At 39.8% G+C, this 23258-nt stretch overlaps 3 protein-coding genes across 5 annotated transcripts; 1 reads left to right on the top strand and 2 right to left on the bottom strand.

Moving 5' to 3' along the window:
- The first annotated feature begins 2343 nt into the window (after positions 1-2343).
- On the top strand, positions 2344-10071 carry amigo1 (adhesion molecule with Ig-like domain 1). Its single transcript, XM_029436571.1, has 2 exons — positions 2344-2514; positions 4476-10071. Exon 2 carries the CDS (start codon positions 4676-4678, stop codon positions 6116-6118), a length of 1443 nt encoding a protein of 480 aa, XP_029292431.1. The 5' UTR covers positions 2344-2514; positions 4476-4675; the 3' UTR covers positions 6119-10071.
- A 678-nt stretch (positions 10072-10749) lies between these two features.
- atxn7l2b (ataxin 7-like 2b) lies at positions 10750-16474 on the bottom strand. Of its 2 annotated transcripts, none has more exons than XM_029436010.1 (9): positions 16349-16474; positions 15628-15699; positions 15241-15550; positions 14410-14651; positions 14084-14166; positions 13683-13891; positions 13251-13428; positions 12871-12992; positions 10750-11999 (listed from the first exon to the last, which is right to left on the bottom strand). In XM_029436010.1, the coding sequence occupies exons 1-9, from the start codon at positions 16443-16445 to the stop codon at positions 11393-11395; spliced, it is 1920 nt and encodes a 639-aa protein (XP_029291870.1). In that variant the 5' UTR covers positions 16446-16474; the 3' UTR covers positions 10750-11392. The 2 variants fall into 2 exon arrangements, with proteins under 2 accessions (XP_029291870.1, XP_029291871.1); XM_029436011.1 differs by having other exon boundaries at positions 13251-13425.
- Positions 16475-17584: 1110 nt separating this feature from the next.
- sypl2b (synaptophysin-like 2b) lies at positions 17585-21136 on the bottom strand. 2 transcript variants are annotated; one of them, XM_029436524.1, is made up of 6 exons: positions 20917-21136; positions 20710-20783; positions 20042-20160; positions 19656-19857; positions 18994-19185; positions 17585-18888 (listed from the first exon to the last, which is right to left on the bottom strand). In XM_029436524.1, exons 2-6 carry the CDS (start codon positions 20779-20781, stop codon positions 18766-18768), a joined length of 708 nt encoding a protein of 235 aa, XP_029292384.1. In that variant the 5' UTR covers positions 20782-20783; positions 20917-21136; the 3' UTR covers positions 17585-18765. The 2 variants fall into 2 exon arrangements, with proteins under 2 accessions (XP_029292384.1, XP_029292383.1); XM_029436523.1 differs by having other exon boundaries at positions 20710-20787; positions 20917-21134.
- Between the last annotated feature and the right edge of the window lie 2122 nt (positions 21137-23258).

Below are 23258 nucleotides of genomic sequence, written 5' to 3'. Positions count from 1 at the left end.
ATGCAGACCCTCTTGTAACTCCATTTGTCATCATTTGTGAAATATGATCGGGTCATCTCAGGAGAAGAAATAGCCGCTAAAGTGCTGGTTACACAAGCCATAATCGAATAGCAACGCTGCCACCACTTAATGATTAATAAGTGGTGGAGTCAGGGATTTCTGCCTGACTTCACCGGCAGCTTTGCACAGAAAGAGGTTCTGTCACATTTTTAAATATTGCAATATATGCTGATGAATTCTGGAGCAGGAAAGTAAACGTAGTCGCAGATGTTTGTTTGTGTGTTCAAGGAGAGGCACTGCGTTCTTTTTTTAATCCGAGATCGAGACATTGATCTGTGCTAGAAACCCCATCTGAGCAGGTACACGCGGATAAACAAGAGAAGGCAAGGCCACCTCAGATTTGCCACGGAGCCAAAACAGTCAACGAAAGGCCGCAGGCAGTTGCCAGGCAACACTATCCCTGTCACAGCAGGAAGTGGAGTCGAACATTAATCACTTTCAGCTCCATCTCACGAGTCACAATGCAGAGGTTTCTCACTATGTCCAGGCACACTGGTCGGTACATGTATTTCCTGGCATTTTATTGGAGGCCTAAACATTTCTGAGAAGTATTATCATATCAGTCCACTTGTGTCCCACTTTATTAAGTCTCAGTCCAACACATGACTGTCTGAACACTATTTGTTTTCTGAGGGAAACAAGTTAAATCTGTTTCAAATGATTTATCTTGTGCTTGGAGAATTTATTTGGCACTGAATTTCCTGTTTCCTGAAAACAAAGCATGAGGGATGTCTGCCTGCATTTCAGTCTGCTTCAAATCTGTTTGTATCACCTGCCAAAGTACAGCTTTTGAATGCAACTCCAGCTCCAGCAGAGTTTCTGAAATCATATCTACTCTGCCATGCTTGTGTGTCTCACAAGGGTGGGATCCACACTTGCACCAAGACAAAAATGATTGCAATGTCTGTGAAACGAGTGAAATCCAAGCAACATTCGAAGCACAGCAAGGCACAAAAGTTCACAGTATCCCACCTGGTCTGCTTTTCCCTATGGATAACTCTGCTCTTGGTCAAATGAGTTTGAACTTTGGCTCATATCAGCGATATGACATTGGATTAGGAGTATTCTTGTTTCTGGAGTCGAATAGGAGCAATTAAAAATGACTGAAGGAATGAATCTCAGGGTTGAACGATATTTAAATAATAATAATAAAATGATGATAATTAAATCATTCCAATTACAGGAGTGCCACAGTGCTGTGCACCTGCTGCGTTATCCTGATATATCTCTATGTCATTTCTCAGACGAGGGTCCCACCATTCATATATCATCTTTTAATGAGGTATTAATTCACACGGCATTAAAATGATCCTGTTTCCCCTGTTAATATTCATTTATTAAATGCGTTCTAGTGACATTTTGAGTAGGAGGCTACATTGGTGTAGCAGCTTATTGGCAATTCACAGCCTCTCACAGCTTTGCCAAAGACAGGCTCTCTGCAGCAGATCTGTGAATTGAGGAAAACCCGAAAAAATCTCAACAGGCAGCGTGTAGGCGGATTCACTTGAGTAAAAAATGACACGGTTTTCCCCGCTCAGTCGGTGTAAATAGTATGCACATTTAGGGAGAATGGACAATGAGAGGAAATCATTGGAAAGCTGGACAGGCATAAAATAATGAACCAGCATGTTACCTGGGCTAATCAACAACTAAATACTGACAGAAATTGTTTAATTTAAGGAGTGTCTCTTCAGTTTTAACTCTTGTATAAGAGTGGATACAAGTTGGTTGCTTTTTGTGTTTCAGTTACAAGGCCTAAATACAGAATGACTTCACTGCAGCTGAATCACCAATGTATCAATCAAATAACAAATACCACATGCATTACTCATTCTAAGCCCCAGGATAATTAATCAACCAAAGATTGTTCAGTTTATGAACGGGTTCCTACGTATGTGATGACAAAATAAAAATAGTGGCAGTAGTCAGACCATGTAGTCGTAGAAAATGTGTGACTGCTTAGTATCGCCACATTCAGCCACATGTTAGTGATGTCTCCGTTTAACACTGCAGCAGCAGCAGCAGCAGCAGCAGGCCTACGGGGAGCCACAGGGAAGCTCGTCGGCTGCAGACAGCTCATTATCTCCATGGCTGCTGATGAGAGCCGACAGGAGCCGGACCAATTGTGTGCAAATGACGGATGTGCGTTTGTGAGTGTACAGAGCAATATGTTTAAACAGCTGATTAGTACAGAGTTGCTCATGGGGTGTTGTCAGTAGTTAAAAGGACGTGCGTTGTCTGCTCTTTACGTAATCTTTTTTTTTTTTTTTTGCGTAATTTTGATGCCGCGTGGACCAGGATTATTTTGGCGAGGATATCTCTAGCGGTCTCTCCTCCTCCCTGCATCCGCCGTTGTCCTCAACAGGGGATACACGGACTCATTCAGACGGGGACTATTTGTCTGGAGCGACGTTGTAAACACACAAAATGCACATCGCTGCATCCCGGTTGAAGGTAGGTGTCTCTCTCGGTTTCCTTCTCCATCTCTCGGCTCACGTTTCCATGTTGTGCTCGTTTGTTTTTGAGCAGAATGGTGCAATGCAACGTTTGCACAGCTCTTCCACAAATGGATGAGGATACTTCAGAATATGACATTGCGGAGACTAATATTTGCATGATTTCATATTTTCATGTGTTTTATTATTTGTTCTTTGTTATGTTTTATTGTAGAATAGTCTTTGTCTGTGTCTCAGAGAGAGAGAGAGAGAGAGAGAGAGAGAGAGAGAGAGAGAGAGAGAGAGAGAGAGAGAGCGAGAGAGAGAGAGAGATGGAAATGCTAAGAGGAAGAAAATCAATGCATGTCTTCCAGGACTGTGAATGCACATGGGTTAGCGTGAGTATCCGGTGTGCGTGCGTATTTGTGTTAAAGGAATCAGCAGGGGAAACTTTGCTTTGTATACAATATATGCGTGAGGGGGCTAGAGAGACATTGTATATCTACATGTTATACTGCATGTCCGCATGGGTGCAGAGGTGAGAAGTGACTAAGGACATTTACTCAACTACTGTGCAGTATGCACAATACAGATACGCCTACTTTACTTAAATATTTTACTTTTGGGTGACATTTGACAGAGAGATATTGCATTCCTTGCTTTGCATTCATTCCAGTGTGTGGTTGCAAACTTCTTTATTTATCAAAACAGTAGATAACCTCATAAAATATGATGCATTTCTAGAGTTTTAACTACTCAACACCTATATAAAGCAGTTATACCAAGCGCAACAACAACACGGGTAAACAATTAACTATTCTTCTCAATGAATTCAATTACTTTTAATGCTCAAATAAATAAATGTTTATCAGGTATATTTAGAAGAATGTTACCTATAGATGATAAATAAGCATTTATGTTAGGTTCAAGGGATCATAATTGAACACATGTTTTATACCTGTGTTAACAGATGTTACTGATGTAAACAAACAGTTAACAGTGTCTGAAACAGCAGCATCACTTATCTAATGTTTTCCCCTGTCTGATATTAAAAGACTAGCCCAATGTGGGAGTGACAGCAAGTTCATGTGTTCACTGTTTACATTTGTGACACAGATTTAAATGGTGGTACTGTTGGTGTTTGAATACTTTCCCTCCGTGGCATGAATGTACATAAATGTGTCTATACTATATGTTTGTACAAAGCATGATATTCACTTCTTTCTTTCTGTCTATCTATCTATCTATCTATCTATCATCTATCTATCTATCTATCTATCTATCTATCTGTCTATCTATCTGTCTGTCTGTCTGTCTATCTATCTATCTTTCTATCTATCTATCATCTATCTATCTATCTATCTATCTATCTATCTATCTATCTATCTATCTTTCTATCTATCTATCTATCTATCTATCTATCTTTCTATCTATCTATCTATCTATCTATCTATCTATCTATCTATCTATCATCTATTTATCTATCTATCTATCTATCTATCTATCTATCTATCTATCTATCTATCTATCTTTCTATCTATCTATCTAGCTATCTATCTATCTATCATCTATCTATCTATCTATCATCTATCTATCTATCTATCTATCTATCTATCTATCTATCTATCATCTATCTATCTATCTATCTATCTATCCTATCTATCTATCTATCTTCTATCTATCTATCTATCTATCTATCTATCTATCTATCTATCTATCTTCTATCTATATATCTATCTATCTTCTATCTATCTATCTATCTATCTATCTATCTATCTATCTTCTATCTATCTACTATCTATCTATCTTCTATCTATCTATCTATCTATCTATCATCTATCTATCTATCTATCTATCATCTATCTATCTATATCTATGAATACATAGATAGTATATATACATAGGCTTATACAAAGTACAATATGTACTTCTGTCTACTAATAATATCTGTTTATGGCTTTTGTTTCTTCTTTTTTTCAGCCTTCAATCAGCAATGCCTGGGAATCCTCCAACATCTCTTCCCTGCTGTTCTCTGAGAATGGGATCGTAGTAAAGCTCTCTGGGATTTAGATCAACTGCTAGCATGTTTGCAGCCTTCCACCAGAACAGGTGACAGCCTGTTGGAAACATTACCTCATTGGAGTGAGCGTCCAAGATGGGTCCTCTCCCTCTCCCTCTGCATGGCTCTCCTCTGGCTTCCAGAGGCGGCGGCATCTACTCTAAACTGCCATAAGACATGCATCTGCGCCTCAAACATAGTGAGCTGCTCCAAGATGAATCTGACCACCGTCCCGACTGGTCTACCGCTCTACACTGCTGTGCTGGATCTCAGCTACAATGAGATAGAGCGGCTGCGATCTGACTGGACCCCGGGCAAGCTCCCAAAGCTCCATAACCTCCTCCTCAGCCATAATGGTCTCAACTTCCTGTCAATAGAGGCATTCCTCTATGTGAAGCCCCTGCGTTACTTGGACCTGTCCTCCAACAACTTGGAACTGCTTGACGAGTTCATCTTTGAGCCTTTGGTCAACCTGGAGGTCCTCTTGCTGTACAATAACCACATTTCCCAGATTAACCGCGCAGCTTTTATTGGCATGATCAACCTTCAGAAGCTCTACCTTAGTCAGAATCAAATCTCCCGCTTCCCCGATGAGCTGGTCAAGGAAAAGTCCCGCCTGGAGAAAATTAGTCTGCTGGATGTGTCCTCCAACAAGATCAAGATATTACCCATTGATGAGCTCCAGGTGTTGCCTGGTTGGATAAGAAATGGCCTTTACTTCCACAATAACCCTCTGCTGTGTCACTGTGATCTCTACACACTTCTCGCCCATTGGTACATTCGTAAGCTCAACTCCGCGGTGGACTTCAAAGATGACTACACGTGTATTATGCCTGGCCCGCAAAAAAACAAAGTGGGTGTTTTTGGTCTCAGCGGTGACAACATGAACTGCAGCACATTCAAGGAGGAAGATGAAGAGGCTTTTCTGGAGCAGAGGCTGATCCTCGGCTGTGACACTAAACACAGAAACATGTTAAAGACCTGGATGATGCCTGGGAATGTGGTGGTGACGCCAGGAAGCAACCAGACAGCCAGAGTCTTGCCAGATGGCAGACTGCAGATTAATCCGGTGAGGACTGAGGACTCTGGGACATACACTTGCTTTGCGACCAGCGAGGCTTTCAATGAGACGATGTACGTGGTGCTGAAGGTTCACAACTTCACCATGAACGAGGCTGGAGAGACCCTGAACACAGCATACACCACCTTGGTGGGCTGTCTGTCTAGTGTGGTACTGGTGCTCATGTATCTTTACCTGACGCCGTGTCGCTGCTTCTGCTGTCCCAATAAAGGTAAGGCTCGGGGTGAGGACAGCATCCACTCGTCCATGCTTAGCGTGACACCGACTCATGAGGACCCAGCGCTAAAGGCCAATCTAAACAGGCACGTGGCGTTCATAGACTCCAAGAACTTACAGGGCCAGAACGGCAAGCTGAATCCCAATGGGGATGAGGATGACGATGATCTGGATGCAGAGGCTGGTTCTCTTATGAAGGGAAAGAGGAAGAAGTCAGTAGCAGAGTCCATCAGCTCCGTCTTCTCAGACACTCCCATGGTGGTCTGAGGTAAAACCGGCAGAGGCGATGGATGCCACACGTCTGGACGTATATGGTACAACATGAGCCATGTTTTAGTTAATATTAACTGTGACTGTGACTTTGTAGGATGAAACGGAGGAAGGACGTTCATCTGTAGTTGTTGGCAAGTGGAAAGAAGGATCCCAAAGGGAGTAAAAAAAACAAACTGTCTTTTTGTCGACAAGGACAATGAGCAGGACTTTTCCAGCATTTTAATCTGTAGCACCTAATATTCATACTGTGAAGGAATGGCAGTGCACATTGGAAACTACTGAAGTCTTATGAGAGTAAAATGTAGATGATATATTGTCGATATCAGCACTCAGGAAGTGATCCATTAAACTGCTAAAGTGTGGGAAATACATATGATACAATGCGCAGGTTGAAATTAGATTGGAAAAAAACGTAGTATGTATTTAACCCATGGCTGGCTCATAATTATATTTAGGACTAGAATAGATTGCCTCTTACCTAAATTAGAGCTTAGATACATTTACCCCTCCTCTATCAACACAGGGACAGAGACTTAGATAGACAGGCACCAGGCTATTAATAAATCTGTCAATAACCTTGAGTCATCTATAGAGAAACTGCATGCCATAGACCCATATTATAGGTCTCAGGCTGATCTGTATAAGTGGGTAAAGAAAATGTGCATTCATCGGACGTTTAGTCATTTATATTGAGAAAGCAGTAGCACAAACATTATATTAAGAGGCCATTGCAGGTCCTTTCCACTCTATTTAATACTCAGATATAGTTCTTCAGACTGATCATTATGCGTATTCATAGTCATATGTGTAGCGATATAGGAGAAAGCTATTGTAAGGGATCAATTTACATAGAGGTATGGTATACAATAGCTAACAAGCTCGAGGCAGATCATTGCTTATAAGTGATTTGCATATAAAATAGGCTTGGTGTATTCATATCTCATGAATTATGTAGTAGACATAATAAGTATTTGGTCTTGCATTTTGCTCAGATGGACAATTACAAGTGTCACGCTGTTTTGTCCTGTGATAGGTAGAAAAAACTGTACATTGTATAAGCAGGTAAAGATGCCACATAATAATTCCTCCAGAAGATTAGGAGTAATGCTGATGAGGCTGTACATTATTTGACAGGAGAGAGCGGAGTTTAGAGTTTGTAGCTGCTGACAAGGAAAACCTGTTGTAAAACTGGAGACACATGATCCTTCAGAAGATAACTTACAATTATAATTGAATCTATTGTGAATTGAATTTCCCAGGCGAGTCACCTTGTATGCTGTGCATATTACTTTAACAAGGTTTAAAACAGGTATTAACAAGAAAGAGTGATTTCATTAAACTGTGCGGCGTTTGTGTCATAATACAACAAAGCCCGGCGTAAATGCTAATTGCATCTTTTGATGGGATGCAGTTTCCCTCCGCTTTCCATATCTTTGTCTCTCTGAGCAGGAGGGGAAAGGTGTGTTATCATGAGTCACAGCGACACAAAGCCATTCTCTCTGGCTCCCTGTACACTGACAGCCTCAATTCAGCCCAGAATGTGTTTGCTTTGTTTGTGTACCTCTGTCATTACGAGGCTGCCCTCGCTGAAGTTCAAAAGCAATCATTCAACCAGGCAATGAATGGGGTGCCCTTTAAGTAGTCTCTAATTTGGTTATGAGGAAAACGCCTGGAGCTTTCATTAAACATTTTCTCTCCCACACTGAGTCATATCATTTGAAAGTATAAGAAGTTGGAAAAAATAATGTTAGAAATAATTGCTCAATGCTTTTTAGTTTTCCACTTCAACACCACGGCACAAATGAGAACAGACGGGTATGTAAATTCCCATATATCTTACGAATAAATGTCAGAATAGCTCTCAAATGTTAAGATGTACAAATTTCTGAGTGCAATAGGTTTTTACGCAAAATTGATGTTATATTCACAGTTGCAGTGTGCAACATGAGCAGCATCTTCTGTGTGTGGGTGAGAAAAGGAAATCACACTTATCAGAGAGGTGGTGTGTGAATCACGGCACTCTCGCACACCAGGTGGAAAAATATCAAAAATACCACAAGACGCAATAAAATAAAGCCACATTTAGCACTAGTGCTGACTGGCTGCAAGAATCTCTCTGGCTTTTAGGGATCAAACCCCAAAGAGTGGCCCTCAAGCATTGACATTTTCCATCCTGGAATCAATATAAAAACCTGTTGGATTTCAAGCCACTCAAGGCACCATGAGAAGCTACTAAATGCCAATCACAGAATCTGAAAAGAGAAACTAAAATCATACAGATATTACGGCTGTTGAATAGCACGCATTGAACTGGCAGACCGTCATGGAATAGCCCCGCACAAACCCAATGTCAATCGAGTTAAATCTGCCGTGGCTAATGTCACTGAGAACACAAGTCGCAGTTCTGTACAGAGAAAAACTAAGTGCTATTGGAAAGGTACTAACAAAGAGGAGAAGAGTGGCTTTCTCTCCAAAGCATATTTGCCTTCCTATATATATCTATATATACAGTATATATATATCTATATATATATATATATATATATATATATATATATATACTGTATTAAGACTCACTTTTCTGTGTTCAGTATTGATTAGTTGTGTACTGCTATGTTCTACCAGTGTACTGACTGTATTCTTGTATATTCTGATGTCGTTGATCATTTTTGCATTTTGTCTGTCGCTGTGCTACTGTTAGTTGTTTCAACATTCAAGTCTGGATCATAAATGTTTATTTTTTAAGCGGGGTGGGGATTAGTTTTTTAATGACAGGATGTATTTTACACTTGACTCTGCTAACAATATGGTTAAACAGAAAATATATATTGAACATGCGTAGGAGGAGTGCCAGTTTTGAAATTGTTGACACATCCTAACGGTCAGTGAGTATGTAGCCGCCAGTTATTTTCAGTCAGTGTCACAAAGCCATAGGGAGTTCAAGAAACAGGAGCGCTTTATCAGATTGGTGGCTATGTCAGGTGATGTACGGAGTTGGAGGCGAGTTCTCAAATGGATACTTTATAACAATTAAAGCCCGACTTTTCTGTCTATAAGAAAAGAGAAAGAATATTTTTTATAAAAAGCCAGGAATGTAGGAAAATCAAGAGATCTCTTCACCCACACCAATGAATTCCTGAACCACACTGGGTTTTGAATGGATTTGAAGACAAAGGGTAAATAAATCTTCTCAGGACTATTTCAGTTTTAAGTTCTAATGTAATACGATGCATGAATGTTTTCACATTTTCTGCATCAATAGAACAATATCTTTGGTTTGAGATCTGTGCAGTTCACAGGCCCTTTGCTATGTGCAGTAATGGGACATTAACTCTTTCCTTAATGATCGTTTATCATAGATCGGGGAAGGGAGTGGTCTCTACCCGACAAACATCTATCTCTGTTAATCTGACTATGTGGTAGCAATTATGGAAACATCCTTGAGGTGGTGGGGCTAAAAGCTCGCTGCTTTAAGAGTGTGCAACTACAAGCTTCCACAGGACACGGAAGGAGCTTTTAACAGCATTAAAAGCACTGAGTTCATTGACCACTGCTTCAAACATGAGCTGGTTGGACACTGCCATAAAATCTGAAAGGTCTCGCAGCTAAAGTGGAATGGCTTTGCATGGTTTGCTTAAGAGCTTCTCTGAGTGCAAGATAGGTGCAACTTAGTAGGCATACTGATCATTTGACTTAATAAAAAGATCTACACTTTTTGCGGAGTCCATTTTTACTTCCAGAAATGTTCCTGTATTCATTTGCTTCTAAATCTTTGCGGCTGATATCTCATGGAGTATTCTGAGGACAAAGCTGTGACATTTTGCCAAAATGACTATGCCTTATGTAGAGTTGCTAACTCTAAATATAGAGAAGCCTGGAGGCTATATTAGTAAGTAACTGAATTTTAGCCACATTTCATTAAGTCTGACCTATATAAATGGATTGTGTTGGTATAAACTCCCTGCGAGTGATAACTGTTTATCATGAACAGATTTGATTTATTTTTATGACCTGTCACATGACCACAATATAACAGACTAAGTAAATTCATCAACAATGTGTGCTTATGTAACTTGGTGGAAATGGCTAAAGGTTCATCGTGCTGCTTTTTCTGAGGTGCAACAGTGATGGCGTAACACCACCTAGTGTTAAAACCGTGTAGTGCACTACTGTCTGTTAACGTTTACTGGACACTTCTATTACAAACCAATATAGTCAATAACAGTCCAGGGAGGAGTCGACAAACTTCAACAAATTGTTTTGCCTTTGTTTTATAAAACTGTATGAATAGTAGAAAATACAGTTACTACTTTTGATCTTAACTAGAAACATGAGCATTATACATATTTATGTTAGGTATATGTTAATAACCTGTATGTATGACGGGTCAGGACAACTTGTACAAAAGAAAAGAAGTCTATATCTTAATAATGCCTACTTGGTTAAACAGGGATGAAATTGTCAAACTACTCTACAGATTATTTTGAAAATACCAGATAGCAACCATCTGGAGTTAGAAAATAATTAAATAAATAAGAGAAAAACTTTTCATAATTTGAGTAAATGAATATTGAATAAACAAAACTCACCAAATTGCAATTTTACCATCTTTAATGCTCCATTATTACGGAACCACAGTAAAACAACAGAAGATACAGGCCTGTTAAAGATTCAAGAATGTTTTATTGTTGTGCCATGAAATTACTTTTCACTTTAGCAGCATGATGAGTAGATTGAGGTATTTTGACATTCTTACACTCACACAGGTAACAAACTGAGACTTTTGGACACGTAAAAAATTGATAATTAGCAAAAATACACACAAATACACACATACAGCTACATGCAGACACATATTTATTCCTGATATCTGTGCATAAAAAATTGAACACATAAACAAATTTGGACAGAAACACACACACACACACACACACACACACACACACACACACACACACACACACACACACACACACACACACACACACACACACACACACACACACACACACACACGCCTCCAAATGGTCTTTTTAAGGCTGGCCTCTTTATTGGCTGTGAAGATAGGAGGTAAACAACAACTATCACCTACAAATGCTTTCATTGTTGTTGAAACATACAATCAAGTTATTATTCATGTCATTTTAACCCTAATATGATAGATCCACATCATCAAGAGACATTGATGGTATTATGCGACCTACAGTATTTTATGCCTCAGCTCGCTGGTCTACTCACGGCCCAGATATTCTCTCCATTCTGTCTCCTCTACTGGGAAGGGGAGGACAAACGTTGACACTTGGAGGTTCTGGACAGTGAGGAGCTGAGGGGCGGTGACTCATTGCTGCCTTTGCGCTTTTGGGCAAGACCCCTGGGGTCGTAGCCCACCCCCTTCTCCTGAATCCCTGGGGTCCTCCCTTTGCTGCGGGGGGAGCGGTGGAGAGGAGGGCATGGCTTCGTTCCGTTTGAGAAGGTACCGTTTACTGCACCTTGAGAGGAGGGGACGTGTGGCTGGCCCTTCTCATTGAGGGGGGGATCCCTGATGTATTTGGAGGATTTGTCTTCACCGCTGTGTGACAGCTTGGCAGCTTTCTGTGCTGCACTTGCATCTTGCATAAGCTCCTCCTCCCGCAGCCGAGCCTTGCTGGTTCGCCGTCGGCCAGGTCCAAGTCTCGCAGGTGTGGTGGAAGAAGGTGCTTTCATACTGGGGGAGTTGTGCGGACTGGTTTTGGTTCCCAGTTGTCCCAGTGAGGTAGACTCAAGGTTGACGGAGCCAGTGGATTTGGAGGGTTGAGGCTCTGTCCTGACAGGTGATCCTACAGCTGGTGGCGTGACGTGACGTGACCTGAGACCTGATGATACTTGAGGCATTTTCCTGTAAATTAAAAGGAAAAACATGAAGCTGATTAGGATTCCTGTTTTTCATTTAAATGAAAAGAAAGCAAAACATCCAAGCATCGAGAAGAAACCAAGTTATTTACGACCGACTTGATTTGGTGAGCATTATCTTATCAGGCTTGTCAAAGGTGGAATAACTGACAGCACTATGGTAATAGTTAGGAATAGCTTTAAAAAAATCTTAAATTAATGTATGTGAGAAATATATAGCTAACAATGATATAGTTCATTGTATATAAGGCGGCATCAACTGTTCTACTGTGTAGGTTTGATGTTTGAGTGTTCTGTTGTGCTGTAACATGTACGGCTAACTGTGGGTTTTAAGTGTTTTACTTGTATACATATTGTTTGTTCCTGTCTGTGTCTATTAAAACATAAAAGTGATGTTTTCTTTATGTCAAGTCGGGTTAAAAAAGAAAAACCAAGATATATTCACTTCCCCTGATGTGGTTCTGTTGGATCATCTGTGGTGTCATTTGGTTATGAGACGTATTATCCAGTGGCTGATCCTCTCAAATGTAAGATAACTTCCCTGCGCTTCAGTCTGCACATCTGCCTGCTTAAGTTCTAATGTCTGACTCCATGAATACACTTGAAGCCGGTAAATACACAAACGTCTGTTTGTTGATATCGTGAAACCCACGTAACTTAACAATCCTCTTCAGATGTTTTATTTTAAAAGTATCAGATCAACGTCTGTCCTTTTCTCATCAGATAATTACAAACTAATTAATTGTCAACGCACTATACTTTAAAAATAATTAAAAACTGGATCCTGTCTGGGTGTCTCCCGACTCACTGAGCAACTGTTAGGTAACATTTCTATAGTGTAGAGTCGTGACACTCACTTCCACAGGTGTGTGCTGACATGGTGCTCCAACATGGCACTGAGGGCAAACCGCAGGTGGTGCAAACGCCGGTTGAAGGTGAAGATGTTGCAACCCAATGTGCGGCATCCAAAAGTGCATAGCTGGAGAACAGAACAGAAACAGTTTCACGTACACAGAAACACTTGTGTGTCCTTTTGAGAGGTGTAAACAGTGACTTTAAAGATAATTCTGTCAAATCCACTGAGCCCCACCCGTTACTTGTGAAAAGTTAATTAAATTAGCCCAGTGCTTTTCACACTCTAAATTCATACATCACAACTGCTTGAAATGACTTTTTTTCCCTCTTAAAACAATCATACAAAACATATTTTGCACTATACTGCTATTTCTGCACTCACCCCGAGAGGTTTGGGGTGACAGGGTGTTGCAGGCAGGTCTGTGGCTTCCTCCTGCTCATCGTCTTCACTCTCCTCGGCTGACAGCGGGCTCTGGTTGAAGGCATATTGAGGCTGTACCTCCACTTCCACAGCGCTGTCGCCATCCTCCTCCGGAATGCTGACTGATGGAACGGACCTGCTTTGAAGGCAAGAAAATACAAAATATGTGAACGATACACGCTAGAGAAAAAAGCAACACAAAAGAAATGACTCGGATAGAAACACATTAACATCAAGATTGAACATCAACATTACCATTCAGAACATGTATTTTTCCAATCGAACGTTTTGTCTGATCAACAAAATAATTGTTTATTTTGTATGCTCGTCATGTTTGCCACGTTCACTACGTGTTGTGTCACCTCATGATGCAAAATAAAAACACTTTTATACCTGAGAAGACAGTTGCTGTTGAAGGTTTTACAGCTCTGAGTTGGTATTTTCTCTTCAAAAGCTTCCAGGTGTTGCTCTCTGTCTTTTGGTGTGACAAGAAGCCGCTCTATATCTTGAGCTGCGGAGGCTGCTTCCTGCTCCTCTGCCAACGGATCAAAGGTCTTAGTCCTTCCCAATGCTTTCTGCTGCTGCTGGTGGATGGAATCAGTCTGTGCAGAGAGAACCACACAGGAGGAGAAAAAAATATGCATTACATCCCATCCCAAACAAATGATAAATCAGATCAAAGAATCTTCTACGTTTCTGTTTCAAGTAATAAATGCCATGACAATATTGAACAACAATAAAGATACTGGTAACAATATTGGACAAAAGGCCATGACAAGGCATTGAGAGTTTACATTGTATATAAGCTCCCGGCTGCACAGCTTCTTCCTCTCTGGGACCAGAACTCCACACTGCTTGTTCAGGTCACATTCTTTCTCTATGGGAAAGAAAGCAAACACAGTAGTCAGTGAGCAGCAGCAGGACACAGACAGTCAGCATGATCCATGCTGGGGGAGAGATAACACACCACCATATGGTCATTTTTCAATGACTATCTAATTATACTATAATGTAAATACTGCTGTATACAACATACTTTACCGAGGCTAATACACCGTTCAGATACATGGTAGAAAAGCACTAGGGGAAGACACAACAGATGTATAAACAGCACACTTACTATTGATGTTTTTGTAAATCCGGCTGTAGGTCCTCGTTCCCTGCTGAGGACTGAGAGACACACAGGACTGCCCAGCTGTGGGTTTCTGCACTGAGGGTCTCTCTGACGGAGAAGTGGAGGAGGAACAGTGGCCAGGGGGCAGAGGTCCTGAGTGCCCAGGAGGGACCCTGGGGCGAGGCGAGGAGGAGGAGGAGTGTGGGAGGGGAGCGTTCTCCCGAGGGAACTTCTCCACTGGAAGAAAACTGCAAAGGAGAAGAAAAGTTCAAAATTAACTTCTGAGATTTATGCAATTCAGGCTAGAAATGTAGATACAGTGGGTGACCAAAAGAGTTTCTAAATGGGATCAGATTGTATTATGTATGTCAGAATTTTAACAATTCTTTGTGTACATGGGTTATTACATTTAATTACTTTTGATTACTTTTATAACAAAGGTTTCAAATTGGGTAGTAAAACTGATAAAACCTAAATAAAATAAAAACATGAACCTAAATCAGGCAGTGTAAACCTCACAACACTACTCTACATTGATTACTGACAAACATTTATTAAATATTCCTCAACATAACTTAAATTAAGATTGGAATATAGAGCAACAGAATTAATGTTATATTCTACATATTAGCTTTTTACTGAAAATAATATATTCAGGTGTAACCCCTTTGTAATCACCAACACTTTGATGTTGTAACTGTAATTTAATTTTAAAAATATATTTTTTATCAGTAGGCTGTAATTGATTATAAATATATTTACTTTGTAATTTCATTACGTAAAACTGTTACATGTACCTAGTTACTCCCCAACAAAGTAAACAATCTTAGAAAGTACCTCACTGCCTCCTTCTGGGCCTTGCCAGGCCGGTGCTGGTGGGCCGGTGACGCCGCTGAGGAGGGGGCACTGGCTTCACGACATCTGCCATCTTTCTGCCTCTCTCTAGAGAAGGAAGGATTTGAAGAGGAGCGAGCAGAGCGAGGTCGCTGCTCTGGAGCCAAAGACTGTCCACACATTTTAGTGAGAGGACCATGCCGCCTCTCACAGTGCTTCTCAAAGGCTTGAGGCTTCACTACCTGGCCACAGTGGCTGCACACCACCAGATACATCTCATCGTGTGCAGGGCAGTGGCCAAATGTGTGCATATCTGTGGAGGAGAATACAAAATAGAGTTAAAGTGAAATACATGAACCTGAGGTGATGCAGTGAGAGATTGAGTTTCACCTTCTTTCCTGAGGGTCATGGTCTCAGGGCGGTTCCTCCCATGCTTGCTGCTTTCTTCAACATTTGACCCAGCTGCATGAAAAGCAAAAAAGTCAGCATGAAATTTTGTGAGGGAGCATTCCTGTAGCTTCTTCCAAGACGCAGGTTTAATGATGTTGGGATAGCTTTGCCGAGTAAAACCCAGAACAGGCCGTTCACACCAGTCCGTGTTCCAGATCTGCGGTTTCACCATATTTGAAATCATACATTTAAAAGTTATCCAGATATAATTTGCGTTTTGAAACCTTTCCTATCATACATCCACTGCCAGAAACTCCCTTGATATGTGGTCCAGTCGCAGCTGTTGGCTAGTACATTGCGCTGTTAGCAAGCAGGACAAATCCCACTTAAGTAAGGTTAGTGTTGTTGTTTGATGTGACAGTAGCTGGCAGGCTAACGCTAACGGTGTGTGTATCTGTACACAGGTAAACAGCTCGTGTTGTGTTTACTTGCTATGATTGTATTACTACATTACAAAATGCCTAAAAAGCAATTATTTTAATTAGTTTTGTGTTTGTAGCCAGTTAACATTCCTAGCAAACGAACCCTGCACTAGGACCCAGCGGGTCTTTTGTTTGGGTCGCGCTTTATGCCGCTCTGTGTATGTAACAACAAATAAATCACAGGACATGGGCACTGTGACATGATGGAGACAAGGTCCGGGACAGGGAGAGCGACTCACCGTCAGATGGTAAAATATTCGAACTATCTACCCAACAACTCCAGTTTAATCCGACAAAATCGTCGAGATTAGGATTTCGCCGAGCCATAGCGGCCATTGCTGCTCTTGCGCGTTCAGGAGGTGATACCGTCAGTTCACGCGCAGCACATTCGCGTCACAACGCTCGCCCCCGCGAGTAATTATATGCAAAGATGAACAATAGAGAAGTATCATGAATTATAAAACCAATTGTCGAAAAAAGTAAGAAGAAATCTATTATCCATAGCGAAAATAATGTCCATATGTGTTTCTTACAATGTATTAAGGATTGTAGGTTATTTGGAATATTTCCCCCAATTACCTGTTTATAAAATCCTCATTGAGTTGGCAAATGTTCATGGGCAAGCTTTGACAGTTTGTTTATGATCAAACATAACTTTTGGCCCCATAGGTACTTCATATGGAACAAGAAGTCAATAAATAAAATAGGACTATCTTCTAAAACACACGGTTTAATAACGAAATACTGACAGTTGGGCAAAATGGTTTATCATCTTATAAAGACTTTCTTGATAAATTCCAAATACCTAAGTATACTATTGTTTTCGATGCTATTAGTGTCCTAACTCTTCTACAACACTCTACTTTTAAGATTGTGAGGAAAATATTTATATTGAGGGAACTAATATATTGAAAGATAAGTGTTCTAACAAAAATAGGAACACTTAGTTATGTTAAGGTGTCAAGTTGCTTATTTTGTCCGGTCGATCCTGAAGTATAAGCAGTAATGGATCAGGCACTGAAGCTTTCACATCTCACTGACAGAGTGATCACTTGATTGGATCATAGACTGTATATATACTGGACTGATGAGGATCAGGAGGTTCATTTATAAGTGTGTGTGTGTGTGTGAGAGGATGTTTTTGATGCCTGATGACGATGTCTGATAGAAGCAGCATGTCTGCCACCTAGTGAGTGTCAAACTGTATCGCATGCTACCTGGCTTTGCTTTGCTTTGCTTGCTGAATGCTGCCTAATTAGTTCAAATGTATAACAATCAGATTTTTAGCTTTTCAAAGCGTGAGAAACAGGAAGTGGGGCGTGACTAAATACAATCCAAGTTGTGAATCATATGCTCAGTTTGTGGGAGGTGTAAGATCTTATTCACCTGTGTAATAAATAAAAAAAACATGTGCAGTGTGTGTGCGCTACCACCAGTGAAACAATCAGGCGTAAAATCAGACACGTAACAACACGTCCACTTCTTACTTTTAATGATGCACAGCATTAAATGTCCACTCCTGTACGCACAGGAACCCCAGTCTCATCTGTGAAACACTTTTTATCAACACAGTGGTGGATCAAGCTACGAATCTTGAATCAAGAATGGCTATATCAAAGTAGGAAATAGAGGAAAAACAGCTCATCTTATAACAAAGTGGAGGTAGAAGCCAGGCGAAAGCAAGAAAAACAGTTAATTATTAACAGGTTAGAGATCATTAGATTGTTACTAACCACTAGCTAAGGTGGAACACTTTACAGTACATTGTTTTTGAAGTCATTTAGGACCTTGCAGTGCTATCCTTTCTAAATTTCAACATTATAAACATCCAGGGAACATTCTGCATAATAAGTTTTAAAGTTTTAAATGTAAAATTCAAAAAGAGCGAACATGCTCTAAACGGATATATCCACTACATTAAACATAATATTCAGCTGGCTAAAATACTGAATTTATACTTCCGTAGTGAGATGATGAGGTGCAACATAACACAAACAATATGCAATGCAACTGCTTTCACCCACTAGAAATAATCTCATAATGGCAACTGGTTTCCTTTTCAATTGATCTAACATTAATTCATTGTAGCTACATTGTTTGATGCCTACTGTATTATTTTAGGATTGGACTGAACGTTGAATTTGTCTAGACTTGTGTTATTAATAAATTCACTTTAAGTATTTTATATTTATTAGATATTTGGACTTCTCATACACTCAACAGCCCTGAGTCTTTTTTTGTAAAGAAAATGCTGATGGCACAAATGATTTACAGTTTGCATGTTGGAAAAGTGATCACCAACAAGGCTGAACAGTCCACATCTGCTGCACCATTTAAGATAAGGGACACTTTGTTTTGGATACCTGGGTATAAATATCTTAAAAAACATGCAAACTGAGCATCTATGAGAATAACATTTTTGGCTGCTACATTTTCCTGTATTGATTTAACTACGAACAACTCAAGAGTTAGTTCCTCTCCTAGATGTATTTGAGATAATACAACACTGAATATAAAATTAATAATTAGCATAAAAGGAGCGGTCAGGTTTGGAAATACCAGTGTAATTTACAGTATTCTTTCTTTAACAATTAGTATCACAATGTATTCAATCACACTAAATGTTAGAAAATGTTTAAATGAGGAAGCTGCGCAGTTATGATGGCCCGACTACCCCCTCCGCATCTGCAGGCTGGTCCGCTGATTTGTGGAAAGGTGTTTCCTTGTAAATGAACCAGCAGTTGCCGCTCCACAGGATTAGGTTAAGAAAACCAAAAATCTGCCAAAGATTAAGACATAAATCAAATATCACAGGCTGTGGTTGGGCACACAAGTTATAGCATGTCTGAAAAAAAGAGATGAATAATGTTTTCATACAACTTACCACAGAGGCGTTTAGTCGGCCCATGTGAGGCATAGCACCTGGGGTGCACTTGTTGTCGGCAACATTGCAAACATCAAGAATAGTCACAATGTTTGAAGGACTGGTGGCCCACTTCACATCGGACAAGCCTTTAGCCCAAGCAGAGGCAGATGCCAACCACAAGAAAGCAAAGGCCGCTGTCACCAAAAGGTCCTTAGTGAAGAAAAATTATGAGTTTAAAACCATTAAAATCGACCACAGTGGTAGCTTCACTCAAGCAGCTTTCTTGGACGGAGACTACCTAGGTGCAGTATGTTTTGTAGTTGCTTGGGAACCTCACCCTTCCCTGTTTCATTTACACAACTCTGTTAAATGCACTTTCTCTGACCTCCAGTTGAATTCCAGGATGAGGTGAACTCATTGAAATCCAGCAGCTGACGTTAGATGCAACATTTTTACACAAAAATAAATATAAATACAAATGTTGCCTGCATAGATAAAACTACTTTCATCCATTCAGATCAGTGGATTTACACAACAGCTAAAAGAAAACACATGCAACACTTTCCTGCTTCAAATAGAAGCTCTTTTAAATCCACGCAGTGTAATTTCTAAGCGACCTGGCTGAGCACAAGCATTTTACCAAAACAACTGCAAAATATGGACAACCCAGAAAAACATACCACAGTGGGGCCACGACTAGATTCTCTGTACACGTGCTGGTAGCCCAAGTAGAGGACTAGCGTGGCAGTGGTGTAGAGAAAGGCCAACACGCCAATGCAGACGTAAAACTGTGCCGAGGATGTGTGGTCTCCAGTCAGGAAGTACTCAGTGGTAGTTTGATTGTTTTTGCAGTCAGGAACATTATACGGATGCTGCATCAACCTGTGTAAACACATATATGAATTGTTAATCAAAAAGTAAGTAAACTGGTTCCTCACTGTGAAGGGGTGTGAGACTGTTTGGCTCACACACACACACACACACACACACACACACACACACACACACACACACACACACACACACACACACACACACACACACACACACACACACACACACACACCTGAATGGGTAGTTAAAGTCTGCCTGTATTTCTACACTGTCACGTCCCTTGCACTGGACATTGATGCTGGTTGTGCCGCTGTATCCTCCAGTCGTAGCAAAGGCAAATATGGTGAACACCTGCAGCCACAGACACAAGATAAGAGGAGACACGTTGGCATACGAATGCTGATCAAACTGTCAAACACTTCCCTTTATTATTATGCAACACACTTTTCACAGGAAACCCTCTTAATCACCGGATGCCATCACTGTAAAAATGGTGTGCAGAGTTCACAGTAAAAACGCTCTTCAGTTTAAAAGCAGTAGCTAAGACTAGTAATTATATACAAGAACTAAACGTGAAAGCACACATAGTAAGTAAACATTGTATACATTATAAGATACACCATTAGCTACAGGTGCTACATTGAACACGCCTACACACATCAGCGATCAGTTCATGCCACATAGCGTGTGGTTTATGATGGTGCTGATACTAGACACCCTCTCAACTTGCTTTCATACCATATTTGAAACGGTGTTACGACTCAAAGGATGAGTGTCACAGCTTCTCCAAGCGTGCAGTGGGTCACAAGACAACATAACTAATTTGGTACGAGGGATGGACAGCTCTTGTAGAAGACACCCCGCCATAGGCCATATGGTAAAAGATTTGGAAAAACTTACCCATTGTAGCAAACGGATGAATGCCAACGGCTCTTTTAGAGGTCCCAAGTCAAGAGAGAAACCCGAAGACATCACTTTCTGACGAGAAATAAACATACAATGTGAGAAAGACGTCGTTACACTGCTGAAGAAGTCCCACACAAATAGGTGTGTTGGCAAAAAAAATGCGCCATTAACAGTTTTCACGCTTTCTGTCAGCACTGTTACCTGGGCGACGGTTTCCATCGTGTATCCGGAGATTAAAACAGTTGGTGTCGATAATGTGTCTGCTTTGGTCTTCAGCAGCTCGCGCTCTCTCTCGAAGTTCTTCTTCAGGCTTGTCAAACTTTTCTCCAACTTCAGCGAGTCGTAGTAGATAGCACGTGATCACTGACGTTCAGGCGTCAACAGGGGCGCTGCTGCAGCGACAGAGTCTGCAGACTGCACAGTGTGTATGTGTTCAACACATAGATAATACATGCAGGCCTATCACTTATATCAAACTGTGCAATACTCTGGGAAATAATGATTCAACTGTGCAATAATTTGGTTTATTCTGGTATTATTACTTATTTACAATTCAACTAATATTCTTATCAATATCATTCTTGCATTTTAACACTCTTAATCGTAGGTCCCACTTCAGCATTATTATTATTTACACTGTTGTGGTGGTCTATTGTAGGCTTAGCATACATATGTTTACATAGCATATTCCTTATATCTGTTTTTCCATATTTATTGTTGTTATATATTGTAGTATTATGCATACATTTTCCATAGGTTTTCCTTATAATTGCTCTATGTTTTTAAATATTTATATTCTAGAATGTTAGCAACTGTAAAGTAATCCAATTTCCCCCCAATTTGAAGACAAATGTTGTACTTTGTACTCTACAACATTTATTTGACAACTTTATTTACTGGATATTTTTTGACTATTCATACAAAATATACATTTACTAATAAATGATGATATACTATTATAGGTTTAGCTACCCAGCAGTATAATAAGTAATACAAATGTTCCCCATCTTTACCAACTGCATCATTCAAATTATTTACACATTAATACATCAATAATTATAATATAGGTAATATAGGCTAACATACATAACATAACATTATTATTATTATTATTATTATTATTATTATTATTATTATTATTATTATTATTATTATTATTATTATTATGCATGTTCATTATGAAACAGTTACTTTGGGTATTTTAAGTATATTTTGATGCTAATACTTTTGTACTTTTACTTAAGTAACATTTTGAATGGAGCACTTTTACTTGTAACAGAGTATTTTTACACTGTACTAATGCTACTTTTACGCGAGTGAAATATCTGAATACTTCTTCCACCTCTGATTGTTATTACTAATGTATTAATATGTAAGTAGCATTTGATGTTGTAGATTAAAGCAGGACTAATTTAACACTCTACATATACAGTACTATGATTTCTATACAGTATTGTAGGGATTGAAGACTGCCTTTTGAATGAGTACTATACAAGGATCAACTAAATGGGCTCTGCAGTGTTATCTATTCTTGTTGTCACCCTGTCTTGTAGAGGGGATTTCTTCTTTAATGATTTTATAATTGAGTTTTGGTCAATCAAATTACCATAAACTGACACACATCAAACCTGCGGAAACTTCTGTTTTACTCATATATTTGCTCAAGACACAAGGATGGTAACAGTAAAAAAATAAATAAAACTCTTCATGCTGCTTCCAAAAAGGGAAAGTGCACCCTTATTTTTCCAAATTGCTAAATATATCTAACAAACAGCACCACCTAAATGGATCATTTGTATCCAGATTCCTCTGGTATGTAAGTGAAGTGTCGCTCTCAAGACTCCAGTGTGCATTCCTTCAGGCTTGGGAAAAAAAGTGTGGAATGAAATCGAGGAATATATATTTATTACTTGTAAAAAAAAAAAAAAATTCTCGGCTGAGTTGCGTATTTTTCAGAATGCCGAAAAAATCAAATATTCTACAAGGTGGCAGATTATGTTTTCCTCTCTTATTTATAAAAAGATTATTTATTTAAAAATGGAATAAAAGAGAGGACCCTACTTTACAGATTAGGAAAGAGACATTATTTGATTTGGAGTTAGCAGGGTGTCTTTTCACTAGAGGTCGCCATTTCCACAGACACTACATTAACTAAACTAACCCTTTTTAGACAAAGCAAGCCATGTGTTTCTTATGACTCCCATCAGTGTAGGCTGAACGTATTCACTCACAAGCTGCCCATGTGACATTTTGTGATTTGTGATATTGGACTATACATATATGCTAAAATTAAAATTAAAATGACTTATTATTCCCCTCTACTTGGGTCAATGGAAATGCTTGGTAAACAGGAACACTTGGTTCCATCTGTTAATTTTCCTCCTAACAAACTATGCAGCCAAAAACTAAATTCTGGTTCCTTGTAGAAAAGCACAGGCTCTCATCCTAACAGAATACATCTCCAAGGAATAAGAGTGGCTTTGTTCTCCACCTTTTAATAGTTGACTGGGCTGCCATGGGGGAGGGGCTGCTACTCCATTGTA

This window comes from Cottoperca gobio, chromosome 7 (assembly GCF_900634415.1).
Source record: "Cottoperca gobio chromosome 7, fCotGob3.1, whole genome shotgun sequence".
Lineage (NCBI taxonomy): Eukaryota > Metazoa > Chordata > Actinopteri > Perciformes > Bovichtidae > Cottoperca > Cottoperca gobio.
The sequence above is the reverse complement of the archived record's forward strand: the minus strand, read 5'-3'. Positions and strand labels throughout refer to the sequence as shown.

What these genes read in the sequence shown, in the direction of transcription:
- sypl2b (XM_029436523.1), bottom strand. An exon ending in GACTTTAACTACCCATTCAG is followed by an intron (nt 19,858 to 20,041) that starts GTGTGTGTGTGT and finishes GTGTTTACACAG; the next exon opens with GTTGATGCAGCATCCGTATA. An exon ending in GCCGACTAAACGCCTCTGTG is followed by an intron (nt 18,889 to 18,993) that starts GTAAGTTGTATG and finishes AATCTTTGGCAG; the next exon opens with ATTTTTGGTTTTCTTAACCT.
- amigo1 (XM_029436571.1), top strand. Translation starts at nt 4,676, where the DNA reads ATGGCTCTCCTCTGGCTTCCAGAGGCGGCGGCATCTACTCTAAACTGC.
- atxn7l2b (XM_029436010.1), bottom strand. Translation starts at nt 16,445, where the DNA reads ATGGCCGCTATGGCTCGGCGAAATCCTAATCTCGACGATTTTGTCGGA. An exon ending in CATGACCCTCAGGAAAGAAG is followed by an intron (nt 15,551 to 15,627) that starts GTGAAACTCAAT and finishes TCTCCTCCACAG; the next exon opens with ATATGCACACATTTGGCCAC. An exon ending in GATTTACAAAAACATCAATA is followed by an intron (nt 14,167 to 14,409) that starts GTAAGTGTGCTG and finishes TCTTTCCCATAG; the next exon opens with AGAAAGAATGTGACCTGAAC.